This window comes from Ornithorhynchus anatinus, chromosome 13, assembly GCF_004115215.2.
Source record: "Ornithorhynchus anatinus isolate Pmale09 chromosome 13, mOrnAna1.pri.v4, whole genome shotgun sequence".
Lineage (NCBI taxonomy): Eukaryota > Metazoa > Chordata > Mammalia > Monotremata > Ornithorhynchidae > Ornithorhynchus > Ornithorhynchus anatinus.
Window position 1 is genome coordinate 1337074 of NC_041740.1, and position 22494 is coordinate 1359567.

The 22494-nt window shown below is 62.0% G+C and overlaps 1 protein-coding gene across 1 annotated transcript; it reads right to left on the bottom strand.

Moving 5' to 3' along the window:
* Positions 1-730: 730 nt before the first annotated feature.
* On the bottom strand, positions 731-20543 carry GJC2 (gap junction protein gamma 2). The gene is given in 4 exon segments (XM_029078237.2): positions 731-1750; positions 1753-2301; positions 2395-2502; positions 20366-20543. Coding segments are annotated over 2 exon segments (1083 nt in total). The 5' UTR covers positions 2282-2301; positions 2395-2502; positions 20366-20543; the 3' UTR covers positions 731-1196.
* Positions 20544-22494: the final 1951 nt, after the last annotated feature.

The following is a 22494-nucleotide window of genomic DNA, read 5'->3' on the forward strand; positions in this document are numbered from 1 at the left end:
CGAGGAGGAAGGACGGGGGACCCCCACCGGGAAACCCAAAATTGCGGCCCTGCCCCCCCGGCCACGGGGCCCCGCTGCATCCTCCTCGACCGTCCAACACGTGCTCTCCGGCCATGGCCTTTGACCCCCAAGGAGCCCCCTCCTCCCCTTCGCCCGCCGCACCGATGGAGGCCCGTCCCCCCCCCATCCCACAGGAGGGGCTTGGGTTCCCCGCCACCCAGGGGACCCCCCTTCCCCTCCCTCGGACGGCTGGCAGGCCAGGCCCGCCCCACGAGGGAGTGGGGATGGCGCCCCGCCGACCCTCCCCGGCTCCCCCCGCCAACCCAGGGAGGAGAGGGGGAGGAATCCCACAGGCCAAGAAGAGTGGCGACGGCCGGTAGCCCACCCGGACTCCGGACCCGCGCCCGCTTCTCCTTTTCTGGCTGACTCGATGGACACGAGAGTGAGTCTGGGGTGGGGAGGGCCCCGTGCGGTGCGGGGGGGGGGGACCCCGACGGGTCCCGGGACCCTCTCCCACCCCCCGGGCCCCTGCTTCGGCCGTGCCCAAGACCGCCCGCCCCGGCGCTGCGCCCCACCACCCCCGGGGACCCCTGTTAATATGGCTTTAGTGGTTCGGAGAAGGGCAGCCCTCCCCCCCCCCCGCCCCAGGGACCCTCCCCCCCCCAGAAAAAGACCGGCACGGGGGGGCACCGGCCGCCTCCGCCCCCCGCCCCAACGCCCACCCCTCCGCCAGACCCGGGGGACCGCCGGGCTCGGGGAAGAGGGGAGGGGTCCGTCGAGGCCCGGACCGTCGGTCGCAACCGTGGCGTTCGCCGAGCGCTCGTTACGGGCCGAGCGCCGCGCTAGACGCCGCGAGCCCCACGGCGAGCCCCCCGGGCCCCGACCCCGGCCTGCCGGGTGACCCCGGGCCAGTCACCTGGCTCCTCGGGGCCTCGGCGTCCCTCTCCGTCCGACGGGGCCGGGAGCCCGCGCGCCCCACGGGGGGACGTGCTCGACGCCGTCGGCCGGCCTCCGCCCCGGCCTCCGGTCCGGCGCTTGGCACCGAGGGAGCGCCGAGCGAGTAGCCCGATTCCGGGTCTCGTCGCTATGGGGGGTTTCCCCTCCGTCGGGCGGAGGGGGCCCGGCAAGGCGGCGGCCCCCGGGTCCGGGGTTCGAGGGGAGGAGGCGGGGGGGGAAAGGGGGCGCCCCCTCGACGGTCAGATCCACACCGAGGTCTTCCCGTCCCTGCTGCTGGAGCTGCCGGGCTCGGGGCCGCGGGGGAGGCCCGGCGGGACGGGGACGGGGACGGGCCCAGGGCGCGGGGGCTTCTCGGCCCGGACCACCAGGTCGTAGTCGGGGGGCCCGGGGGAGGCGGGGGGCCCGGACGGCCCGGGGGCCCGGCGGAGGCGCACGGCGTCGCGCAGGGCGCCGCAGCCCAGGTGGGCCATCTCGCCCAGGTTGAGCAGGAGGCAGAGGCAGCTGACGAGGTACATGGCCAGCAGGAAGACGGTCTTCTCGGTGGGCCGGGAGACGAAGCAGTCGACCAGGTGGGGGCAGGGGGCCCGGCCGCAGCGGAAGAAGGGCCGCACCTCGAAGCCGTACAGCAGGTACTGGCCCACCAGGAAGCCCACCTCCAGCCCGGCCCGGGCCACCAGCTGCGCCACGTAGACGCGCATCAACCCCGCGCGCACGATGCGCCGCCGCCCGTCGGCCCGCCGCCGCGAGGGGCCGCCGGGGACCGCCGGGGTCGCCCCGCCGCCCCCCCCGCCTCCCGCTCGTCGTCCTCGTCGTCCTCGTCGCCGGCGGCGCCGGCCTGGCGCCCGTCGCGGGGGTGGCCCGTCGCCGTCGCGCGCCCCTTGGCCGCCGCCCGTCCAGCATCGGCCGCTCCTCGTCGGGGGCCCGGCCGGTCCTGCGGGGCGCGGGGGCGCCGGCGGCCCGACCCCCGGCGGCGGGGGCGGCGGGGGGGCCCCCGCGGCCGGGGGTCGGCGGCCCGGGCCAGCCGGTGCACGGCGTAGCCCAGGTAGACCACGGCCGGCGTGGAGATGAGGACGATCTGGAAGACCCAGAAGCGCACGTGCGACAGGGGCGCGAAGGCGTCGTAGCAGACGTTGTCGCAGCCCGGCTGCTTGGTGTTGCAGGTGAACTTGCTCTGCTCGTCCGAGTAGATGGACTCGCCGCCCACGGCCGTCAGCACGATGCGGAAGACCACCAGCACCGTCAGCCACACCTTGCCCACGAAGGTGGAGTGGTGGTGGATCTCCTCCAGCAGCCGCGTCAGGAAGCTCCAGCTCATGTTGGGCATAGGGGCCGGTCACTCGGGGGCTGCGGGGGCGGACGGGGGACCCCGTCAGCCGGAGGGCCGCCCCATCCGCCCCCGCCCCCCGGCCCCCCCTCCGCCCCCCCGCGAGAGAGAACCTGCGAGGCCGAGCGGCGCGCGACGCGGGGGACGGGGGCTCCGGTCCCGGCTCCGCCCTCGTGACCTCGGGCCGGTCACTCCGCCTCTCGGGGCCTCGGTGACCTCGTCTGGAAAAGGGGGATGGAGACCGTGAGCCCCCCACGCGGGACCACCGCACGACCCCGTATCTCCCCCCCCCCCCCCCCCCCCCCCCGGCGCTCCGAACGGCCGTCGGTGCGTGGCGAGCGCTTCGCGAATACCGGCACGATTAGTGTCTGCCGTGCGACCTCGGGCCAGTCACTTGGCTTCTCTGGGCCTCAGTGACCTCCTCTGTAACGTGGGGATGGAGACCGTGGGCCAGTCCCAACGCGGGACGACCTGGTGACCCTGTACCTCCCCCAGCGCTGAAAACAGTGCTTGGCGCAGAGTGAGCGCTTAGGGAAGCAGCGTGGCTGGGGAGTCAGAGGTCATGGGTTCGAATCCCGGATCGGCCGCTTGTCAGCCGGGTGACTTTGGGCCAGTCGCTTCTCTGGGCCTCAGTGACCCCATCTGTAAAATGGGGATGAGGACCGTGAGCCCCACGGGAGACGACCTGATCACCTCGCGTCCTCCCCAGCGCGTAGAACAGTGCTTGGCACATAGTAGGCGCTTAACAAATGCCCTGGTTATTATTATTAACAGATACCGTCATTCTTCTTATTGTCTGCCATGTGACCTCGAGCCAGTCATTTCCCTTCTCTGGACCTCAGTGACCTCATCTGTAAAAGGGGCATTGAGACCGGGAGCCCCACGTGGGACGACCTGATGACCCTGCATCTACCTCGGCGCTTGGAACGGTGCTTGGCACACAGTAAGCGCTTAAATACCATCGTTATAATGCTGGTACGCGTTCAGCGCTTGCCGTGGGCCGGGCCCCGGACTGAGCGCCGGGGCGGAAACAACCACGTGGGGTTGGACCCGGTCCCTGGCCCACGTGGGGCTCACGGTCTCCGTCCCCCTTTCACAGACGAGGGGACTGAGGCGCAGAGAAGTCAAATCCAACGTCACACAGCAGACAAGTGGCGGAGTGGGGATTAGAAGGCGGGATTTTGTTAAGCGGTTACCTCGGGTCACACACCGTTCTGAGCCCCGGCGAAGATACGAGCGAATTAGTAAGTCGGAGGGAGTCCCTGTCCCGCGTGGGACTCCCGGGCTAAGTGGGAAGGGGAACCGAGGCACGGAGAGGTGAAGTGACTCGCCCACGGTCGGCAGACGATACTGCTACTGACGACGGTATCCGTTAAGCGCTCACTATGGGCCGAGCACCGTTCCGAGCGCCGGGGTAGACGGAAGGTCATCAGGTTGTCCCACGTGGGGCTCGCAGACACCCTCCCCGTTTTACAGAGGAGGGAACCGAGGCACGGAGAAGTGAGGCGACCGGTCCAGCCGATGAGCGGCGGGGCCGGGATTAGAACCCACGACCCGTGACTCCCCAGCCCGGCCTCTTTCCGCTAAGCCACGCTGCTTCTCCAATGGTGGAGGCGGGATCGGAACCCAGACGCCTCCCCGCCCCCCCTACCCTGCCCTGGAGCCGAGCTCCCGCTCTAGACCGGAACCCGCCGTGGGCAGGGACTATATCTTCCAACTCCGTTGGACCGTACTCTCCCAGGCGCCTAGTACAGAGCTCCGCATGCGCTAAGCGCTCGATAGATACCATCGACTGACCGAGAAGGGGCAGCTCCGCCCCGGCAGGTTTTCCGGGGAGCCGACCTAGCGCGGGGGGAGTCCCCGCTCGGGGCGGAACCAGAGGAAATAAGCCAGGCTGCAACAGGAGGGAGTGAGGTTAGACTGATGGAGGCAGTTCCCGGCAGGGAGGGCTGGAAGGGCCTTCGTGTCCGAGCCGCCCCGGAGCCTCTAGGTGCGGCCGGCGGCCAGGAAAGGCAGGAAGTAGTTGAGGAAGATGTAGTCGTATCCTTAAGGACCCCCGGGTCCGTGCGGAGACACGGAACGTTTTGACCTCTGCTCCAAGACACGGGTCCGGGGCGGCGGCCCTCCCTCTGCCTGACAGGCTGCAGGGCCACCATTTAGAAACCGGACCCCCCCCCCCCAGTCCCCTCGCACCCCGCTCTCTGAGGTCCTCCCTTGGCTCTAACCTAAATCCCTCCGGCTGCGTCCGCAGGGCGCCGGGCTGGAGGCCTGGGGAGGACCCGCTGGGGTAGAGGCGAGGGGCCCCGTCCTCGAGGGTGTACGGGCCCGGGGTCCCGGGACCCCAAGGTCCCTGGGGCGGTCCCGAGGGGCGGGACGGCCCGCGGACCGGGCCGCGGGACCTCGGGGGGCAAAAGCCGGCGGTTGGTTCATTCATCGGTTCGTTGAGCACTTACGGTGTGCGGAGCACCGTACTAAGCGCTTGGGAGGGGACAAAACAGTCGACAGACACGTCCCCTGCTGACGGTCCAGGCCGTTCTGAGGCTTTCCGGCCGCCTCCCCCGGGACCCTCTCCCGTCCCTCAGCTCCGTCATCTGTAAAATGGGGGCCTCTGCCCTCTCTCCGCCCCCCGAGGTGGGGGGGTCACCGTCCTGCAGGAAGGAGAGCGGTGGAGGGAGGCGGGGGGGGGGGGGGGTGTCAGGGAGTTTTTCCCTCCAGGACCCTGTTCCACCCCCCGCCCCCGGGCTCCAGAATCCACTTTCTTCCCACTCCAGTTGGGGTTCCTCCTGGGGGTGGTCAACGAGGGTGTCGGGTCCCCTCCCCCCAAGCCCCCCAGCCAGCCCATTTCGTGACAGGGAGGGCCCAGGTTCGTTCATTCGTTCGATCGTATTAATTGTAGTATTTTTTTTAAGCGCTCACTATGTGCCAAGCACTGTTCTAAGCGCTGGGGTAGATACAGAGAAGCTCAGTGGAAAGAGCACGGGTTTGGGAGTCAGAGGCCATGGTTTTGAATCCCGGCCCTGCCACTTGTCAGCTGGGTGACTGTGGGCGAGTCACTTCACTTCTCGGTGCCTCAGTGACCTCATCTGGAAAATGGGGCTTAACTGGGAGCCTCACGTGGGACGACCCGATGACCCCGTATCTCCCCCAGCGCTTAGAACGGCGCTCTGCGCATAGTAAGCGCTTAACAGATACCAACATTATTATTATTATTCACTTCTCTGTGCCTCAGTGACCGCATCTGTAAAATGGGGATTAAGACTGTGAGCCTCACGTGGGACAACCTGATGACCCTTGATCTACCCCAGCACTTAGAACAGTGCTCTGCACATAGTAAGCACTTAAATTTGTTCTCGTCTGTCCGTCTCCCCCGATCAGACCGTAAGCCCGTCAAACGGCAGGGACCGTCTCTATCTGTTGCCGACTTGTTCATCCCAAGCGCTTAGTCTGGTGCTCTGCACATAGTAAGCGCTCAATAAATACTATTGAATGAATGAATGAATGAAATACCAACATTATTATTATTATTATTATTATACAGGGTCAACGGGTTCTCCCCCGTGAGGCTCCCAGTCTTCATCCCCATTTGACAGACGAGGTCACTGAGGCCCAGAGAAGTGAAGCGACTCGCCCAAAGTCACACAGCTGACAAGCGGCGGAGCGGGGATTAGAACCCGTGACCTCTGACTCCCAAGCCCGGGCTCTTGCCACTAAGCCACGCTGCTTCTCTACTGAGCGCTTAGCCTGTGCCGAGCGCTGTACTAAGCGCGCGGGAGAGAACGATCAAATAATAAGCCGCCACATTCCCCGCCGCCAACGAGCTCGCGGTCAAGAGGGACCGGGCTGGGGCAGGAATCCAGGACCCTCGGCCCCTGCTCCCCGGAACTCCTAGGGGTCATCCAGTCCGTCCCCCTGCCTCCAGGAAGACCGCAGATTCGTCAACGGAGAGCCCGGGCTTGGGAGTCAGAGGTCATGAGTTCGAATCCCGGCTCTGCCATTTGTCAGCTGGGTGACCGTGGGCGGGTCGCTTCACTTCTCTGCGCCTCAGTTACCTCATCTGTCAAATGGGGATTAACTGTGAGCCTCACGTGGGACGACCCGTTGACCCTGGATCTCCCCCAGCGCTTAGAACGGCGCTCTGCACATGGTAAGCGCTTAACAAATACCAACATTATCATTATTATTATTCCCTGGATTAAGACCGTGAGCCCCATGTCAGGGACCGTGTCCCACCCGATTACCTCGTATCTACTCCAGCGTCTAATACGGTGCCTGGCGCGTAGTAAACGCTTAACAAACACCCCAGTTATGACGATCATTCCCTCCGCCCTGCTGGGCCCGCGTCCCGAATGGCAAACACACCCACACATGCGTGAAAACGGATGACGGCATTTGCTAAGCGCTTCCTGTGGCGTCGAGCGCCGTTCTGAGCGCCGGGGTAGATCCGAGCTGATCGGTCCCTGTCCCGCCTGGGGCTCCCGGTCTTCGTTCCCATTTACCGGATGAGGTCACTGAGGCCCAGAGGAGTGGCTTGCCCAAGGTGACACAAACACATGCTCACGCCTGGTCATTCCTAGTCACTCCGCCCAGCTTCCCAGCGCTGAGAGAAGATGAAAAGCCAGGCCAGAGTCATCGGTAAGTCCTGCCTTTACTCCGACCTAAGTCCCTCTTGCTGCAGCTTCGGCCCCCACCCCCCCCCCCCCCCCCCCCGGCCTCCAGGAAGCCCCGGGATCAGGGAGGGGACCCTCCAGAGACGAGACCCTCCCTCGGTCCGGGCCTGCATCCCGTTGTCTAGTGGGTCTGGGGGTCAGAGGGACCTGGGTTCTAATCCCCCCCCCACCACTTGTCTGCTGTGGGACCTTGGGCAGGTCGTTTCACTTTTCTGGGTCTCACTTCCCTCATCTGTAAAATGGGGATTTACGAGCGTGAGCCCCAGGTGGGACAGGGACCGTGTCCCATCCGCTTGGCTTGTAGAGGAGCAGCGTGGCTCCGTGGAAAGAGCCCGGGCTGGGGAGTCAGAGGTCATGGGTTCGAATCCCGGCTCTGCCACTCGTCAGCCGGGTGACCGTGGGCGAGTCGCTTCACTTCTCCGGGCCTCAGTGACCTCATCTGGAAAATGGGGATGAAGACCGTGAGCCCCACTGGGACGACCTGACGCCCCCGTCTCCCCCAGCGCTTAGAACAGTGCTCTGCACCTAGTAAGCGCTTAACAGATACCAACATGATTATCTACCCCGGTGCTCAGTACAGGGCCCGGCACCTAGCGAGCGCCTGACAGATACCATCGTTTATTATTATTATTATCCTGCTGCCCGCCGGGAAGTCCTTCCTTCCGTCTACCCCCGCTCCCTCGCGCTGCAGGCAAAAACCCGACCCCTCCCGCGCCATCCCCGCCCAGCCCCTCGTTCCTCCCGTCGATGGTATCTACTGAGCGCCTAACTGTGCGCAGAGCACCGTCCTAAGAGGTCACCTCCCCTGGCTGGGCAATCCCCCCCACCCCCACCAACCGGTTGGCCGACGGGGCCCGGGGCGGAGGGGCCCCCTGGGTCCGGCCTCGGGGACCCTCCAGAGCTGGGGGGGAAGGGTGTGATGGCCGCCCCCCGGGGGGTGTACCTGCTCCCGGCGGGATGCGGGGGGGTGGAAAGGGACCCCCGGCCCCCCAACCTGGCCGCTGCTCCCTCCGGGTGGGATGGATGGATGGATGGATGGGGGGGACGGGCCGCCCCGTCCCTATTTACGGGGCCGCCCCCCGGGGGGGAGGAGCCCTGGGCTCGGCCCCACCCCCCCACCCCCCCTCCCCCCCCATCTGGACCCCCCCCCCCGAACCTCCCCCGGCCCACAAGCCCCTCCCGCGGGGGGGCTCCCCCATGTCCTCCTCCCTCACCGGCCCCAACCCCAGCCCGCACCCCCCATTCACCCCTCCGTTCATTCAGTGGTATTTACTGAGCGCCGACTGTGTGCGCAGCACTGGACTGAGCGTTTGGGACGGACAGTTGGACCCCCAGAGAGACCATCCCTGCCCAACAACGGGCTCAACCGGACCCCGGACCAACCGGTGACCCATCGCACCACCCCCCGGGCGGGGCACCCCCCAAACCATCCCCCGCGGAAGGAAACTCTGCCAACTCGGGGCTCCTCCTCGCCCCAATCACTCCCAACACTTTCTGCGGTCTAATCATAATAATGTTGGTATTTGTTAAGCGCTTACTATGTGCAGAGCACTGTTCTAAGCGCTGGGGTAAACACAGGGGAATCGGGTCGTCCCACGTGGGGTTCCCGGTCTTCATCCCCATTTTACAGATGAGGGAACTGAGGCACAGAGAAGTGAAGTAACTCGCCCACAGTCACACAGCTGACAAGTGGCAGAGCTGGGATTCGAACTCATGAGCCCTGACTCCAAAGCCCGTGCTCTTTCCACTGCCGCTACGCTGCTTCGTAAGGATGATGACGGTATTTCCTGAGCGCTTACTAGGTGCCAAGCACTCTTCTAAGCGCTGGGGGACATACGGGGTCGTCAGGTTTACAGGGTCATCAGGTTGTCCCACGTGGGGCTCAGTCTTTATCCCCATTTTGCAGAGGAGGTCGCTGAGGCTCGGAGAAGTGAAGTGACTTGCCCAAAATCACAGAGCTGACAAGGGGCGGAGCTGGGATTAGAACCCACGTCCTCTGACTCCCCAGCCCGGGCCCTTGCCCATGAGCCACGCCGCTCATCGGTCTAATTCAACTCCCTCCTGCTGCAGTTGTGGGGCTGCTCCCCACCCCAACCCCGTTATCCCCAAGCCTCCTGGTGGGGACAGGGTCTGGGACCATTAGACTGTTTCTTCCCCAGCGCTTAGCCCAGTGTTTGCCACATAGTAGACACCTAGCAAGAAGCAGCATGGCATAGTGCTTAGAACACAGGCCTGGGCGTCGGAAGGCCACGGGTTCTAATCCCGGCTCCCCCACAGTGGCAGTGATGATAATAATGGCATTCATTAAACGCTTACTCTGTGCGAAGCACTGTTCTAAGCGCTGGGGAGGATACGGGCGATCAGGTTGTCCCACGTGGGGCTCACCGTCTTCATCCCCGTTTTACAGGTGAGGTCGCTGAGGCCCCGAGAAGCGAAGTGACTCGCCCCCGGTCACCCAGCTGACGGGTGGCAATGGGAACAAGTCACACGGCGGACCCTGGGCCGCGTCACTCGGTCTTATCCTACCGAGCCCTCACCGTGTGCCGAGTACTGTACTGAACGCTTGGGAGAGGACGATAGAACAGACATTCCCTGCCCACAGCGTGTCTAGAGGGGGAGGCAGACATGGATGGAAATCAATATATGAGAGACAGGGACCTAAGCGGTGTGGGGCTGGGTGGGGGGATGAAGAAAGGGAGCGAGTCGGGGCGACGCCGAAGGGAGCGGGAGAGGAGGAGAGGGGGCCTTGGGCGGGGAAGGCTTCTTGGAGGAGATGGGCCTTCGATGAGGCTTCGGGCTTTGGTGCGTCTCATAGTCGGTAGCCCTCGCGGAGGGGAGCGAGCCGCCATCGGGGGCCGGGGGGGGGGGGCCCGGCGGGTGCGGCCCGGCCCGGGCGCTCCTTCCTTCCGAACCGGACCCGGGGCGAGGGGCTCCCTCGCTCCCGCCCCCTGGACTTCTCCCCACGGGAGCCGGTCCACCCGCCCGGCCATCCGCCCGAATGCGGGCGGCCCCCCCGGGGCGTGGAGGCGGCAGGACGCGTACCCGGGCCCCTTGACCCCCACACACAATGACCGCCCGTGGGCAAACATTTTCTTTGGCCGGGAGTATCCCCAGGGCGGAGTCTTCGGCGGGAACCGGGGTCCACCCTGCGTGCCGGGCGGCTGCACCCGACCGGGGAGCCGGCCGGCCGGTTTACCGGGCGCCCGGTCCACCCCGGCCTGGCGCCGGGGGCGGGGGGGCGGGCGTTCTGGGGGGCAGGGGCACTGGGGGGAAGGGCTGGGGTACTGGGAACACTGGGCCTGGCTTCGTATCCCGGGGTCTTCCCCCGCCGGGACCTCCCTGGACCTAGTTCGGATCCCGGCCCGCCATCGGGCTGCTTCCCCTGCGGCAACCGTCCCCCCACCGGTCCCCCAAACTGACCCCCGCTTGCCTGGGCCGTGGGCCCCCTCCCCTCCTCTCCCGGCCTCCAGCCTACCCGGGACTCTCCGGCCTGCCCGTGAGATTTCCAGGGCTTGTCCCGGAGGTCATTCCATCCAGTCCACTGCCTCCGGGCCTCCCGGCCCCTCAAGTGGCTCGGAACGATCTGGAGCGGGGAGCGGGAGGAAAACTGGCCCTGAAGGAACTAATAATAATAATGATAACGATGATGGTGGTATCTGTCGAGTGCTTACTCTGTGTCAAGCACTGTTCTAAGCGCCGGAGTAGATATAATCAGGTTGGACACAGTCCCCGTCTCACATGAAGATCACAGTCTTAATCCCCATTTTACAGATGAGGGTAACTGAGGCACGGAGAAGTGAAGTGACTTGTCCAAGGCCACCGGGCATACGAGTGGAAGAACCGGGATTAGAACCCGGTTCCTTATAATAATGATGATGATGGCATTTGTTAAGCGCTTACTAGGTGCAAAGCACTGTCCTCAGCGTCGGGGAGGATACAAGGTCATCATGTTTGTCCCGCGTGGGGCTCACAGTCTTCATCCCCATTTTACAGTTGAGGCACAGAGAAGGGAAGTGACTTGCCCAAAGTCACACAGCTGACAAGCGGCAGAGCTGGGATTTGAACCCATGACCTCTGAGTCCCCAGCCCGGGCCCTTGCCACTGCGCCACGCTGCTCCCAGGCCCACGCTCTACCCACTAGGCCATGCTGCTTCCCTGACCTGGGTCCTGAGGACACACGCAGGGGCTAGAGGAGACCCACCCCGGCCCCCGTTGCTGGGGAGGGGTCTGGAGAGGCAGGGTCCCGCCCCGGTGGGGAACCGGAAACCCCAGCCAACTGCATGGTGCACCTGCGGACCCGACGCATCGAACCCCCCCGGCTAACCGAGGTCTAGAGATCACCGGGAATAAACCCGTTGACCCGAAATATCCCAAAATATCCAAATAATTCAGGGCTCAGAGGGTTTGGGAGCCCGGATCCTTTGCACGTAGAGACTCTGCCAACGGACCGGCTCGGCCCGGCCCGTTGCCGTGATCCCGCTCTGCCCCCGGCCCCTCCCTCCAGGCCCCCACGGACGCCGGGTGGGGAGCAGGGCACGTTTCGGGCAAGGAAACGTCTGGGGGTGGGGGTCCCGCCCGGGCCGGGCCAGACCCCCTCCGCCGGCTGAGCTCAGAGGAAATAGCTGGGCGGAATAACAAGCCATTTCATTGTCCCCGGCAGGAAAAGGGGCGATCGTAAAAACGGGGTCACCGGGGGGGGCCCCGGCGGACACGTCGGCTTCCTCCCTCCCCAACCCGCCACCAGTGACATCCCCTGGGGTTTCCAGAAGACTGAGAAGAAAGGGTTTACCCGGGGGACCCCCCCCCCCAGACTGGGAATGTCCGAGCCGGAAAGGGCACGGACCTGGGAGTGGGAGGACGTGGGTTCTAATCCCAGGTCCGCCACACGTCAGCCGGGTGAGCTCGGGCAAGTCGCTTCACTCCTCCGGGCCTCGGTGACCTCGTCGGGAAAATGGGGATTAAGACCGTGAGCCCCACGTATCCTTATATCCACCCCGGCATCTAGTACAGTAGCTGGCACGTAGCAACTGCTTCCCAGATATCACGATGATCATTATCGTTACTCCCAATGAAAGGGTGATCTCTCTGGTCCCCATCCGATAGTTCAAGGTGGCTCCTGAGTTATTGATCGATCGATTGAAGCACACAGCAACTGCTTCCCAGATATCACGATGATCATTATCGTTACTCCCAGTGAAAGGGTGATCTCTCTGGTCCCCATCCGATAGTTCAAGGCGGCTCCTGAGTTATCGGTCGGTCGACTGATTATCAGCCGCTGCTGTTCCTCTCTAGGCCGGTAGCCCTGGTTTGCCTTCCCTGGTTTCAGCTTCTCCCCCATTACCACCTCACGCCTGCCTCTTCATCTCTTCACCTCCCCAGGACCTGTCACCTCTCCACGCATTTTAATTTCTTTGGGGGGGTGGGGGAGACAGAGAACTGGGAACCCAAGGTGCCCAGAGAGCATCGGCAGGAGGTCCGGAGTCCCCACAGCCTCCCTTGATCACCCCTTCCTCTATCTCCCACCCTTCCAGACAGGAGGCGCTTCCTTCGGTCTAACCTCCATCCCTCCTGCTGCAGCCGAAGCCCATTTCCTTCTGTTCCTCTCAATCTCTCCTTCTTCACCTCAGTATCCATCGACGGATCAATCGGTCGTTTTACCCGAGCTCTTACTGGGTGCAGAGCTCTGTCCTGAGCGCTCGGGAGAGTCCCCTATAACCAAGTTGGTAGACACATTCCCGGCCAACAGCGAGTTAACAGTGCAGGCGGGAATACGGACATTAATACAAATAAATAAATTACGGATGTGTACCCAAGTGCCGAGGGGCTGAGGGAGGGGTGAACAAATCCGAGGGCGAGGGAGCGGGGGAAGGGGGAATGAGGGCTTAGTCGGGGAAGGCCTCTCGGAGGAGATGGGCCTTCGATAAGATCTTGAAGAGGGGGGAAGAGTGACGGGCTGTCGGATATGAGGAGGGAGGGCGTTCCGGGCCAGAGGCGGGACGTGGGCGAAAGGTCGGCGTCGAGGTAGAGGAGATGGAGGGACGGGGAGTAGGTTGGAGTCAGAGGATCGAAACGTGCGGGCCGGGTTGGGGTAGGAGAGTGGCGAGGTGAGGGAGGAGGGGACGAGGGGATTGAGGGCTTTAAAGGCCGAGGGTGACGAGTCTCTGTTGGTTGCGGCGACGGATGGGCAACCGCCGGAGGTCCTTGCGGAGCGGGGAGACCCGGACCCAACGTTTCTGTAGAAAGACGACCGGGGAAGCGGAGGGAAGCGTGCATTGGAGTGGGGAGAGACGGGAGGCGGGGAGGTCGGCGAGGAGGCTCATACGGTAATCCGGGCGGGATGGGATAAGTGCTCCACAGTCTGGCTGGGGAGGAGAGGGTGGAATGTGGCGATGTTCCTAAGGTGGGACCGACAGGATTTGTGGGTTGACGGAGAGAGAGGAGTCTTTCCCTTCTCCTCGTCACCGGGTCTCTCCTCCGGCCCCTTTTCCTACCGGGCCACAGCCGCAGCGGACCCGGGACCCGGGACTAAGTCTGCCAGGCCGGGGCCGACGGCTCCTCTGCTCCTCCTCCCCTCCCCATCGCCCCGACGCCCTCCCTCGGCTCTACCCGCCTCCCCGTCCCCCAGCACTTGTGCCTCTATGTTCGTCTTGATTATTCTATTTATTGTATGAATGATGTGTATCTATCTATAATTCTATTTATATTGACGCCATTGATCCCTGTCCACTTGTTTTATGAGAAGCGGCGTGGCTCAGCGGGAAGAGCCCGGGCTAGGGAGTCAGAGGTCACGGGTTCGAATGCCGGCCCTGCCACTTGGCAGCTGTGTGACTGTGGGCGAGTCGCTTCACTTCTCTGGGCCTCAGTTCCCTCCTCTGTAAAATGGGGATGAAGACTGTGAGCCTCACGTGGGATCAACCTGATGACCCTGTATCCACCCCAGCGCTTAGAACGGTGCTCTGCACGTTAGAGAAGCAGCGTGGCTCAGTGGAAAGCGCCCGGGCTTGGGAGTCAGAGGTCATGGGTTCGAATCCCGGCTCTGCCACTTGGCAGCTGGGGGACTGTGGGCAAGTCACTTCACTTCTCTGGGCCTCAGTGACCTCATCTGTAAAATGGGGATTAAAAAACTGTGAGCCCCACGTGGGACAACCTGATGACCCTGTATCTCCCCCAGCGCTTAGAACAGTGCACTGCACTTAGTAAGTGCTTAACAAACACCAACATTATTATCAGTAAGCGCTTAACAAATACCAACATCATTTTATTGTCTGCCTCCCCACTTCTAGACTGTGAGCCTGTTGTTGGGTAGGGATGGTCTCCATCTGTTGCCTAATTCTACTTTCCAAGCGCTTAGTACAGTGCTTTGCACCCAGGAAGCGCTCAATAAATAAGATTGAATGAATGAATGAATGAAATGCGGCCCCTCCCGGACTACAACTCCCAGAAGCCTCTGCGCGCCCACTCCCCGGACGCGCCCCCTTCTGGGAACGGAGGGAACTGCAGCTTAGGGCAGGGCTGGGTCGGCGGGCCAGAGATTGCCTCCGCCCTAATAATAATGATAATGATAATGATAATGATAATAAATAATGATGGCATTTGTTAAGCGCTTACTATGTGCCAAGCACTGTTCTAAGCGCTGGGGGAGATACTCTGCCACTTGTCAGCTGTGTGACTGTGGGCAAGTCACTTAACTTCTCGGTGCCTCAGTGACCTCATCTGTAAAATGGGGATTAAGACTTGTGAGCCTCCCGTGGGACAACCTGATTACCCTGTATCTACCCCAGCGCTTAGAACAGTGCTCGGCACATAGTAAGGGTTTAACAAACAATGAAATGTACATCGCCTTGATTCTATTTAGTTGCCATTGTTTTTACGAGATGTTCTTCCCCTTGACTCTATTTATCGCCATTGTTCTCGTCTGTCCGTCTCCCCCGATTAGACCGTAAACCCGTCAAACGGCAGGGACTGTCTCTATCTGTTGCCGACTTGTTCATTCCAAGCGCTTAGTACAGTGCTCTGCACATAGTAAGCGCTCAATAAATACTATTGAATGAATGAATGAATGAACAAATACCAACATTATTATTATTATTACAAGGTCATCAAGTTGACCCATGTGGAGCTCACAGTCTCAATCCCCATTTTGCAGATGAAGTAACTGAGGCCCAGAGAAGTGAAGTGACTCGCCCAAGGCCACACAGCCGACAAGTGGCAGAGTCTGGATTAGAACCCACGACCTCTGACTCCCCAGCCCGTGCTCTTTCCACTAAGCCACTCGGCTTCTCATTATTATTATTATTGTTATTATTATTGTTATCAACATTCATTCAGTCGTATTTATGAAGCGCTTACTGTGCGCAAAGCACTGTACTAAGCACCTAAGCGTTTGGAAGAGGACGATAGAACAACAAAGAGGCACATTCCCTGCCCACAACGAGCTTACAGTCTAGAGATCCGTCCCCCAGCTCCCCCACCCGCCCGCCCCAGCGCTCGGCTCATAGTAGGTGCTCCACGAATTCCCCCGATAACTCAAGATGTTACTGTTGTTTTGTGGTTGTTCTTATTAATGATAACGATACTAACGGTAGTAGTCTTTGTTAAGCGCTTACTACGTGTCAAGCGCTGTACCGAGCGCTGGAGAAGATAGAAGATAAGCAGTGTCCACAAGGAGAAGGGAGAATCCCCATTTTACAGATGAGGGAGCTGAGGCACAGGGAAGCGAAGCGACCTGCCCCAAGTCACACGGCAGACGAGTGGTGGAGCCGGGATTTGTCCTGTCTGCCGGAAAGGGCATGAGAACTCGCGGAAAGAGCCCGGGGCTGGGAGTCAGAGGACCTGGGTTCTAATCCCGACCCTGCCACTTATCTGCTGGGTGACCTTGGACACATCACTTCCACTTCTCTGGGCCTCGGTGACCTCAAAGGAGACGAAGCCCGCGATCCCCGTGCGGGGCAGGGACCTTGTTCGTTCATTCAGTAGTACTTATTGAGCGCTTACTATGTGTAGAGCACTGCACTGAGCGCTTGGAATGGACCATTCGGCCACAGGTAGAGACGATCCTTGCCCAGAGACGGGCTCACAGTCTAACCGGGGGAGAGAGCAAAGCAAAACAGACCTTGTCCAACCCAATCAGCTTGTACCGACCCCAGCACTGAGCGCTCGCCCTTAATAAGTGCTTAACGGGTACCATCTTTTACAAAATAAAGGACAGCACAGCAGAGTTGGCACCTGGAGCTTACGGTCCACACCGGGGGAAATTAGGGAGGGGAGAAAGAGTGGAGTGTTTAGCAGGGGGCCTGGTGGGCAGGAGTAACGGCCCTGGGAAAGTTCCCTGATCCCATTCTGGGAGAGTGGAGCCGGCTCCTAAATCCCCGTTCTTTCTCCCTCCCTCCCACCCTGCTGGCACTGTTCTCCCTCTCCCACTCTTCAGTAGTATTTATTGAGCGCTTACTATGTGCACAGCACTGGACTAAGCGCTTGGGATGAACAGGTCGGCAACAGATAGAGACGGTCCCTGCCGTTCGACGGGCTTACGGTCTAATCGGGGGAGACGGACAGACGAGAACGATGGTGATAAATAGGGTCGAGGGGAAGAACATCTGGTAAAAACCGATGGCAACTAAATAGAATCGAGGCGATGTACGATTCATTAACAAAATAAATAGGGTAATGGAAATACCCCCCTACCTCTAACCCTTCGGTCCGGCCACTTCTCCCCTCCCACTCCGACTCCTGCCAGCTCTGGCTCTGGGCCTGTCCATCTCTCCATCCCCCCGACCCCTGAACCCCCCCACCCCCGAGTCCTGCCACTAGAAATCCCCCCACCCACCACCTCCCGTGTCTTCCAGCTCCCAGAGCCGAACCAGCTGCTCCAGGACGGGACGAGACAGGAGACAGAGACAGAGCGCAAGAGTGTGTGTATGTATCTATGAGCAAAACAGACCGAAGCAAACGTGGCTTAGGGGGTAGAGCCCGGGCCTGGGAGTCAGAAGGATCTGGGTTCTAATCCCGACCCCGCCACTCATCAGCTGTGAGACTCTGGGCGAGTCACTTCACTTCTCTGGGCGAGTCACTTCACTTCTCTGGGCCTCAGTTCCCTCATCCGGCAAATGGGGATGAAGACTGGGAGCCCCATCTGGGCCAGCCTGATGACCCTGTTATCTCCCCCCCCCGGTGCTTAGGAGAGGGTTTGGCACAGAGTGAGCGCTTACTAAATTCCATCATCCTCACAACAGACCTCGTCCCCGGTCGAAGCCGACATTTCAGAAATGTAAAAGCCGCCCCGGGGATCCCCGCGACCCCTCCCCACGACCCGCCGCTGCCCAGGGCGGCCTCAGTGGGCCCAGCGCTGCCCCGCGACTCCGACTCCCCCCCACCGAAGACCCTCGCTCGGGATAAACAATCGATGCTATCTATTGAGCGTCTGCAGAGCGCTAAGCACTTGGGAGCGTCCACTACAACACGTACGGGACGGGGCCGGGGTCGGCTTGGGGTCTAGGGGGGATGGGGCGGTGGGGAGGGTCTCCTCTCCGCGGGGCTTCCCTCCCACCAGGCCCCTCTCCCGAGGATCCCCCTTCCCCCCAAATTCCTGCCGGGCCCTGGGACCGCCTCCCCACCCACCCCCCCAAAAAGGGGGTTTTTCCACGAGCTGGACCTTCCCCCATCCACCCTCCCAGTCCCAAGACAAGGTACGGGGAGGTGGGGGCGGCGAGGACAGGGGAGGGGAGGGGGCTTGGAGAGAGGGGAGGATTGGGGGAGGGGGCTGAGAAAGGGAGGGGGCTGGAGGAAGGTGAGGGCGATGGAGGGAGGGGGCGGGAGAGGATTTGAGGAGGGGGCTGAGGGAGGGCCTGGAGGAAGGGGAGGGAGATGGAGGGAGCTGGGGAGGATTTGGGGAGGGGGCTGAGGGAGGGAAGGCCTGGAGGAAGGTGAGGGAGATGGAGGGAGGGGGCTGGGGAAGGTGAGGGAGATGGTAGGAAGGGGCTGGGGATTTGGGGAGGGGGCTGAGAAGGAGGGGGCGGAGAGGAGGCAGGGAGAAGGAGAAGGTGGGAGGGGGCTGGGGAGGATTTGGGGAGGGGGCTGAGGGAGGGATGGGCTGGAGGAAGGTGAAGGAGGAGGAGGGAGGGGGCCGGGGAGGATTCGAGGAGGGGGCTGAGGGGGGAGGGGGCTGGGGGAAGGTGAAGGAGAGAGGGGGCGGGGGAGGATCTGGGGAGGGGGCTGAGGGAAGGAGGGGCTGGAGGAAAGTGAAGGAGAAGGAGGGAGAGGGCTGGGGGGGGGGGATTTGAGGAGGGGGCTGAGGGAGGGAGGGGGCCGGGGGAAGGTGAGGGAGACGGAAGGAAGGGGCTGGGGATTTGGGGAGGGGGCTGGGGGAGGTCTGGGATGAGGGAGAGGCCCCGGAGCGCGAACCTACTGCGAATGTGTCCGGACCCGTCCGCCTCCGGCCCCGCGCCCCCCGGGACCCCCGACCCTCCGTGCCGGGGGCCATCAGCCACCTGGGCCCGGGGCCGGGGGGGGCTGCAGAGGCCGCCGCCCCAAACGGCCCCTTCCTTCCCCCGAGCGAGGGAGCGAGCGAGCGAGCGAGCCAGCCGGCCAGCCAGCCGGCCAGCCGGCCAGCCAGCCCGCCCGAACGGGCCCGGCCCCGGCCCGGACACCCCTCCCCTTCGCCCCCGGGGAGCCGGGGTGGACACGGGCCAGTCCCCGGGAAGGGACACCCACCCTCACCGGCGGGACACGGCCGGGATGGACGCCAGTTCCCATTCGGGAAAAGCAGCGCGGCCCAGGGGGGAGAGCCCGGGGCCCCGCGGGGCCCGGGGGCCTGGGTTCTAATCCCCCCGCCGCCACTTGTCTCCTCTGCGACCCTCGCTCCTCTGGGCCTCGGCTCCCTCCTCGGTGGAAGGGGGATGAACGATGGTAATAATAACGATCAGGTATCTGTTAAGCGCTCACTAGGTGCCGAGCGCCGTTCTAAGGGCTGGGGGAGATACGGGGTCATCAGGCGGTCCCCCGTGAGGCTCCCAGTTAATCCCCATTTGACGGAGGAGGTCACTGAGGCCCAGAGAAGCGAAGTGACTGGCCCACAGTCACCCAGCTGACGAGGGGCAGGGCAGATAGAAGGTCATCGGGTCGTCCCCCGTGGGGCTCTCGCGGTCTTCGTCCCCATTTGACGGAGGAGGTCACTGAGGCGCAGAGAAGCGAAGCGGCGTGGCTCAGTGGAAAGAGCCCGGGTTTAGGAGTCAGAGGTCACGGGTTCTAATCCCGGGCTCCGCCAACTGTCAGCTGGGTGACTGGGGGCAAGTCACTTCACTTCTCTGGGCCTCGGTTCGCTCATCTGTCAGATGGCGATGAAGACCGGGAGCCTCACGTGGGACAGCCCGATGCCCCTGGATCTCCCCCAGCGCTTAGAACGGTGTTCGGCACGTAGTAAGCGCTTAACAAATGCCAACGTTAGCGTTAGGTGACTTGCCCAAAGTCACCCAGCTGACAAGCGGCGGAGCAGGGATTAGAACCCAGGACCTCTGACTGCCAAGCCCGGGCTCTTTCCACTGAGCCACGCTGCTTCTCTAGATGGTGAGCCCCATGTGGGACGGGGACTGGGCCCCCACCCCCCGATCATCTCGTAACTACCCCGGCGCTTAGTACGGTGCCCGGCCCATAGTAAGTGCTTAACAGATACCATCGTTATTATTATGAACTTCCAGGCTGTCAGTACACGAGCCTGGCGCCTTTCACCCTCAGTGGTGGCTTCAAATCGCACATAGTAAGCGCTTAACAAGTACCGTCATTATTATTATTCTTATTGAATAGGAGGGAAAAAATCCCACTCTTCCCGATGAATCCCGAGATGGGGAGGAGACTTGGGGAGAATAAGATGGGAGGGGGAGTCGAGGGGGATTGGGGAGTCGATGGGTGGGGACGTGACTTTGGTAGGGTCTCCACGTCCCCCATCTCCGCCTCCTGTTGCTCTTCCCCGTCACCCGCCTGGTTGAGAAGATCGGGAGACCCTCCCCACCACCGAGGTCTGAGTTCATCGTTATTTATTGAGCGCTTACTGTGTGCAGAGCACTCTACTGAGCGCTTGGAAAGTCCGTCAGCGGGGCTGGAGAAAGGGGACGGGGAGGGTCTCGGTTCTGCTGGGCTGAGGGCCTGCAAGACTCTCCCCGAGACCCTCCCCCGCCGGGCCTTCCCCTTCAAATCCACCTTCCCTCGGTCCGCCCCAACTCCCCTCACTCCCACGCCCCCGGAGAAATGACCCCCAGCACCCCCACCCCGGCCCCCCGACCCAGATTCGGCGCCACCGTCCCCCGACGCCAGTGTCGGGGCTCAGAAGGGGCGGACCGGCGGGTGCCCCTCAGTACGGCGCTCCGCGCACCGCGGGCGCTCCACAAATACCATCGACCGACCGACGGACCGATCCGTCACCCACCTCGTCTCTGCCACCGGCGATGAAGGGTGCCCTGGGTGAGCACGCGGTCCCCCGGCCCGGAGGGGAGAGAGCGCCGCGGGGAGCGGGCCGGCGGGAGGACACAATCCATTATTCTGCGGACGGACACAGGGCGACCTCTCTCCGCCAAGCACAATGGGGCGTCACCCCCGCCACCGCCGCAATGGGGCTCATTGTTCCGGCCCGACCCCGGCTCTGTCAATCGGAGGGTTTGTCTCCCGGGCCTCGACGGCAGGCCAACGGGTCCCGTGACTCTGCGGTACTCCCCGCCAGCGCCCAGTACGCTGTCCCGCGCACAGTAGACGCTCGGCGCGCCCTCTCGATGGACGGGGAACCCTAACCCCCTCACAGACTCCCCCGCCTCCCCGGCCACGCGCGACACCTTTCCGTCCGAGTGACGCGGCCTGGCGGAAAGGGCGCGGGCCTGGGAATCCGAGGGCCCGGGTCGGCCACGTCCTCTTTTTTTAAAAGGGTATTCGGTAAGCGCTTACCATGTGGCAGGGACTGTACTAAGCGCCGGGGAAGATACAAGTTAATCAGGTCGGACACGGTCTCTGTCCCACGTGGGGCTCACCGTCTTAAACCCCAACGAACAGATCAGGGAACTGAAGTACAGAGAAGCGAAGCGACTTGCCCAAGGCCGCCGGGCAGCCGAGCGGTGGAGCTGAGATTAGAACCCAGGCCCGTGCTCCTTCTGCACTGGTCGGCCGGGTGGCCTTGGGCAAGTCGCTTAACTTCTCTATGCCTCGGTTACCTCATCTGTAAAATGGGGACTGGATACCTACTCTCTCTCCTGCTTCCCCATGTGGAACGGGGACTGTGGCCAACCTGATTAACTTCCATCTTCCCCAGCGCTTAGTTCAGTGTCTGGCACGTGGTAAGTGCTTAACGGGTAGCATAAGAAGAAAAAAAAAGCAATTGTTCAGACGGGGCCCCCCAACTGTCATCTGAAATCCCGCCTATTCCAAGAAGCCCTCCCGGTTCTTCGGACTTCCAATTATAATAACGATGGTATTTCTTAAACACTCACTGTGTGCACAGCACTGTTCTGAGCGCTGGAATGTGAACTTGCTACTAGGCTTTGTTGCTTCTCTATTAATTCCAGATGAATGAATCTCATTAATTACTAATCTAACCCCTCCCACCAATCTAATGCCCATGACCCTCATTTCTCCTATTTGTTCCCACCCCCTTCCATGTCGCCTGTGCTCTTGGATCTGTACCCCGTAGGGAAGCCGGGTGGCCTCATGGAAAGAGCCTAGGCGTCGGAGGACCTGGGTTCTAATCCCGGCTCCGTCACTTGCCTGCCGAGTGTCCTTGGGCAAGACGCTTCACTTCTCCGTGCTTCAGTTACCTCAACTCTAAAATGGGAATTAAGACTGTGAACCCCACGTGGGACAACCTGATTACCTTCGATCCACCCCGGTGCTTAGAAGAGTGGTTGGCACATAGTAAGCGCTTAACAGATACCAATTATCATTATTATTATTCTCTGGGCCTTGGTTACCTCGCCTGTAAAGCGGGGATTAAATCCTACTCCCTTCTCCTTTGTCTATAAGCCCTGTTTGGGACAGGGATTGCGTTCACCTCGATCGATTGATTGATATCATATTTATTGAATGCTTAACCGTGTGCTAAGCACTGATCATCTTGTATCCACCCCGGTGCTTAGGACAGTGTTTGACGCATAGCAAGTGCCTAATATTATCATCCTAATAATGCTCTCCCCAACTCCCAGTGCATAAAGTGCTCGATAAATGCCCCGGTGGATAGCATCATCTGAATGTTCTGCTCTCGGCCTTTGAGGTTGAACTAATGCCCCGAGTTTTTATAGCTGTGCCCCCTCAAGCTGGCAGCCCCCCGCCACGGGCAGGGACCCAGGGTCTGGTGTCCACATCTGTAATTTATTTACTTCTATTAATGTCTGTCTCCTCCTCTCGACTGTAAGCTCACTGTGGCGGGGAATGTGGCTGTTTCTCCTTCTACTGTCCCTTCCCAAGTGCTTAGGGCAGAGCTCCGCACACCGTAAGCGCTCAGTAAATACGACTGACTGGTGTGGGAGGGCGGGAAGGGGGGAGCGAGGGGCAAGGAAGGGCAGAGCAACGGTCTCT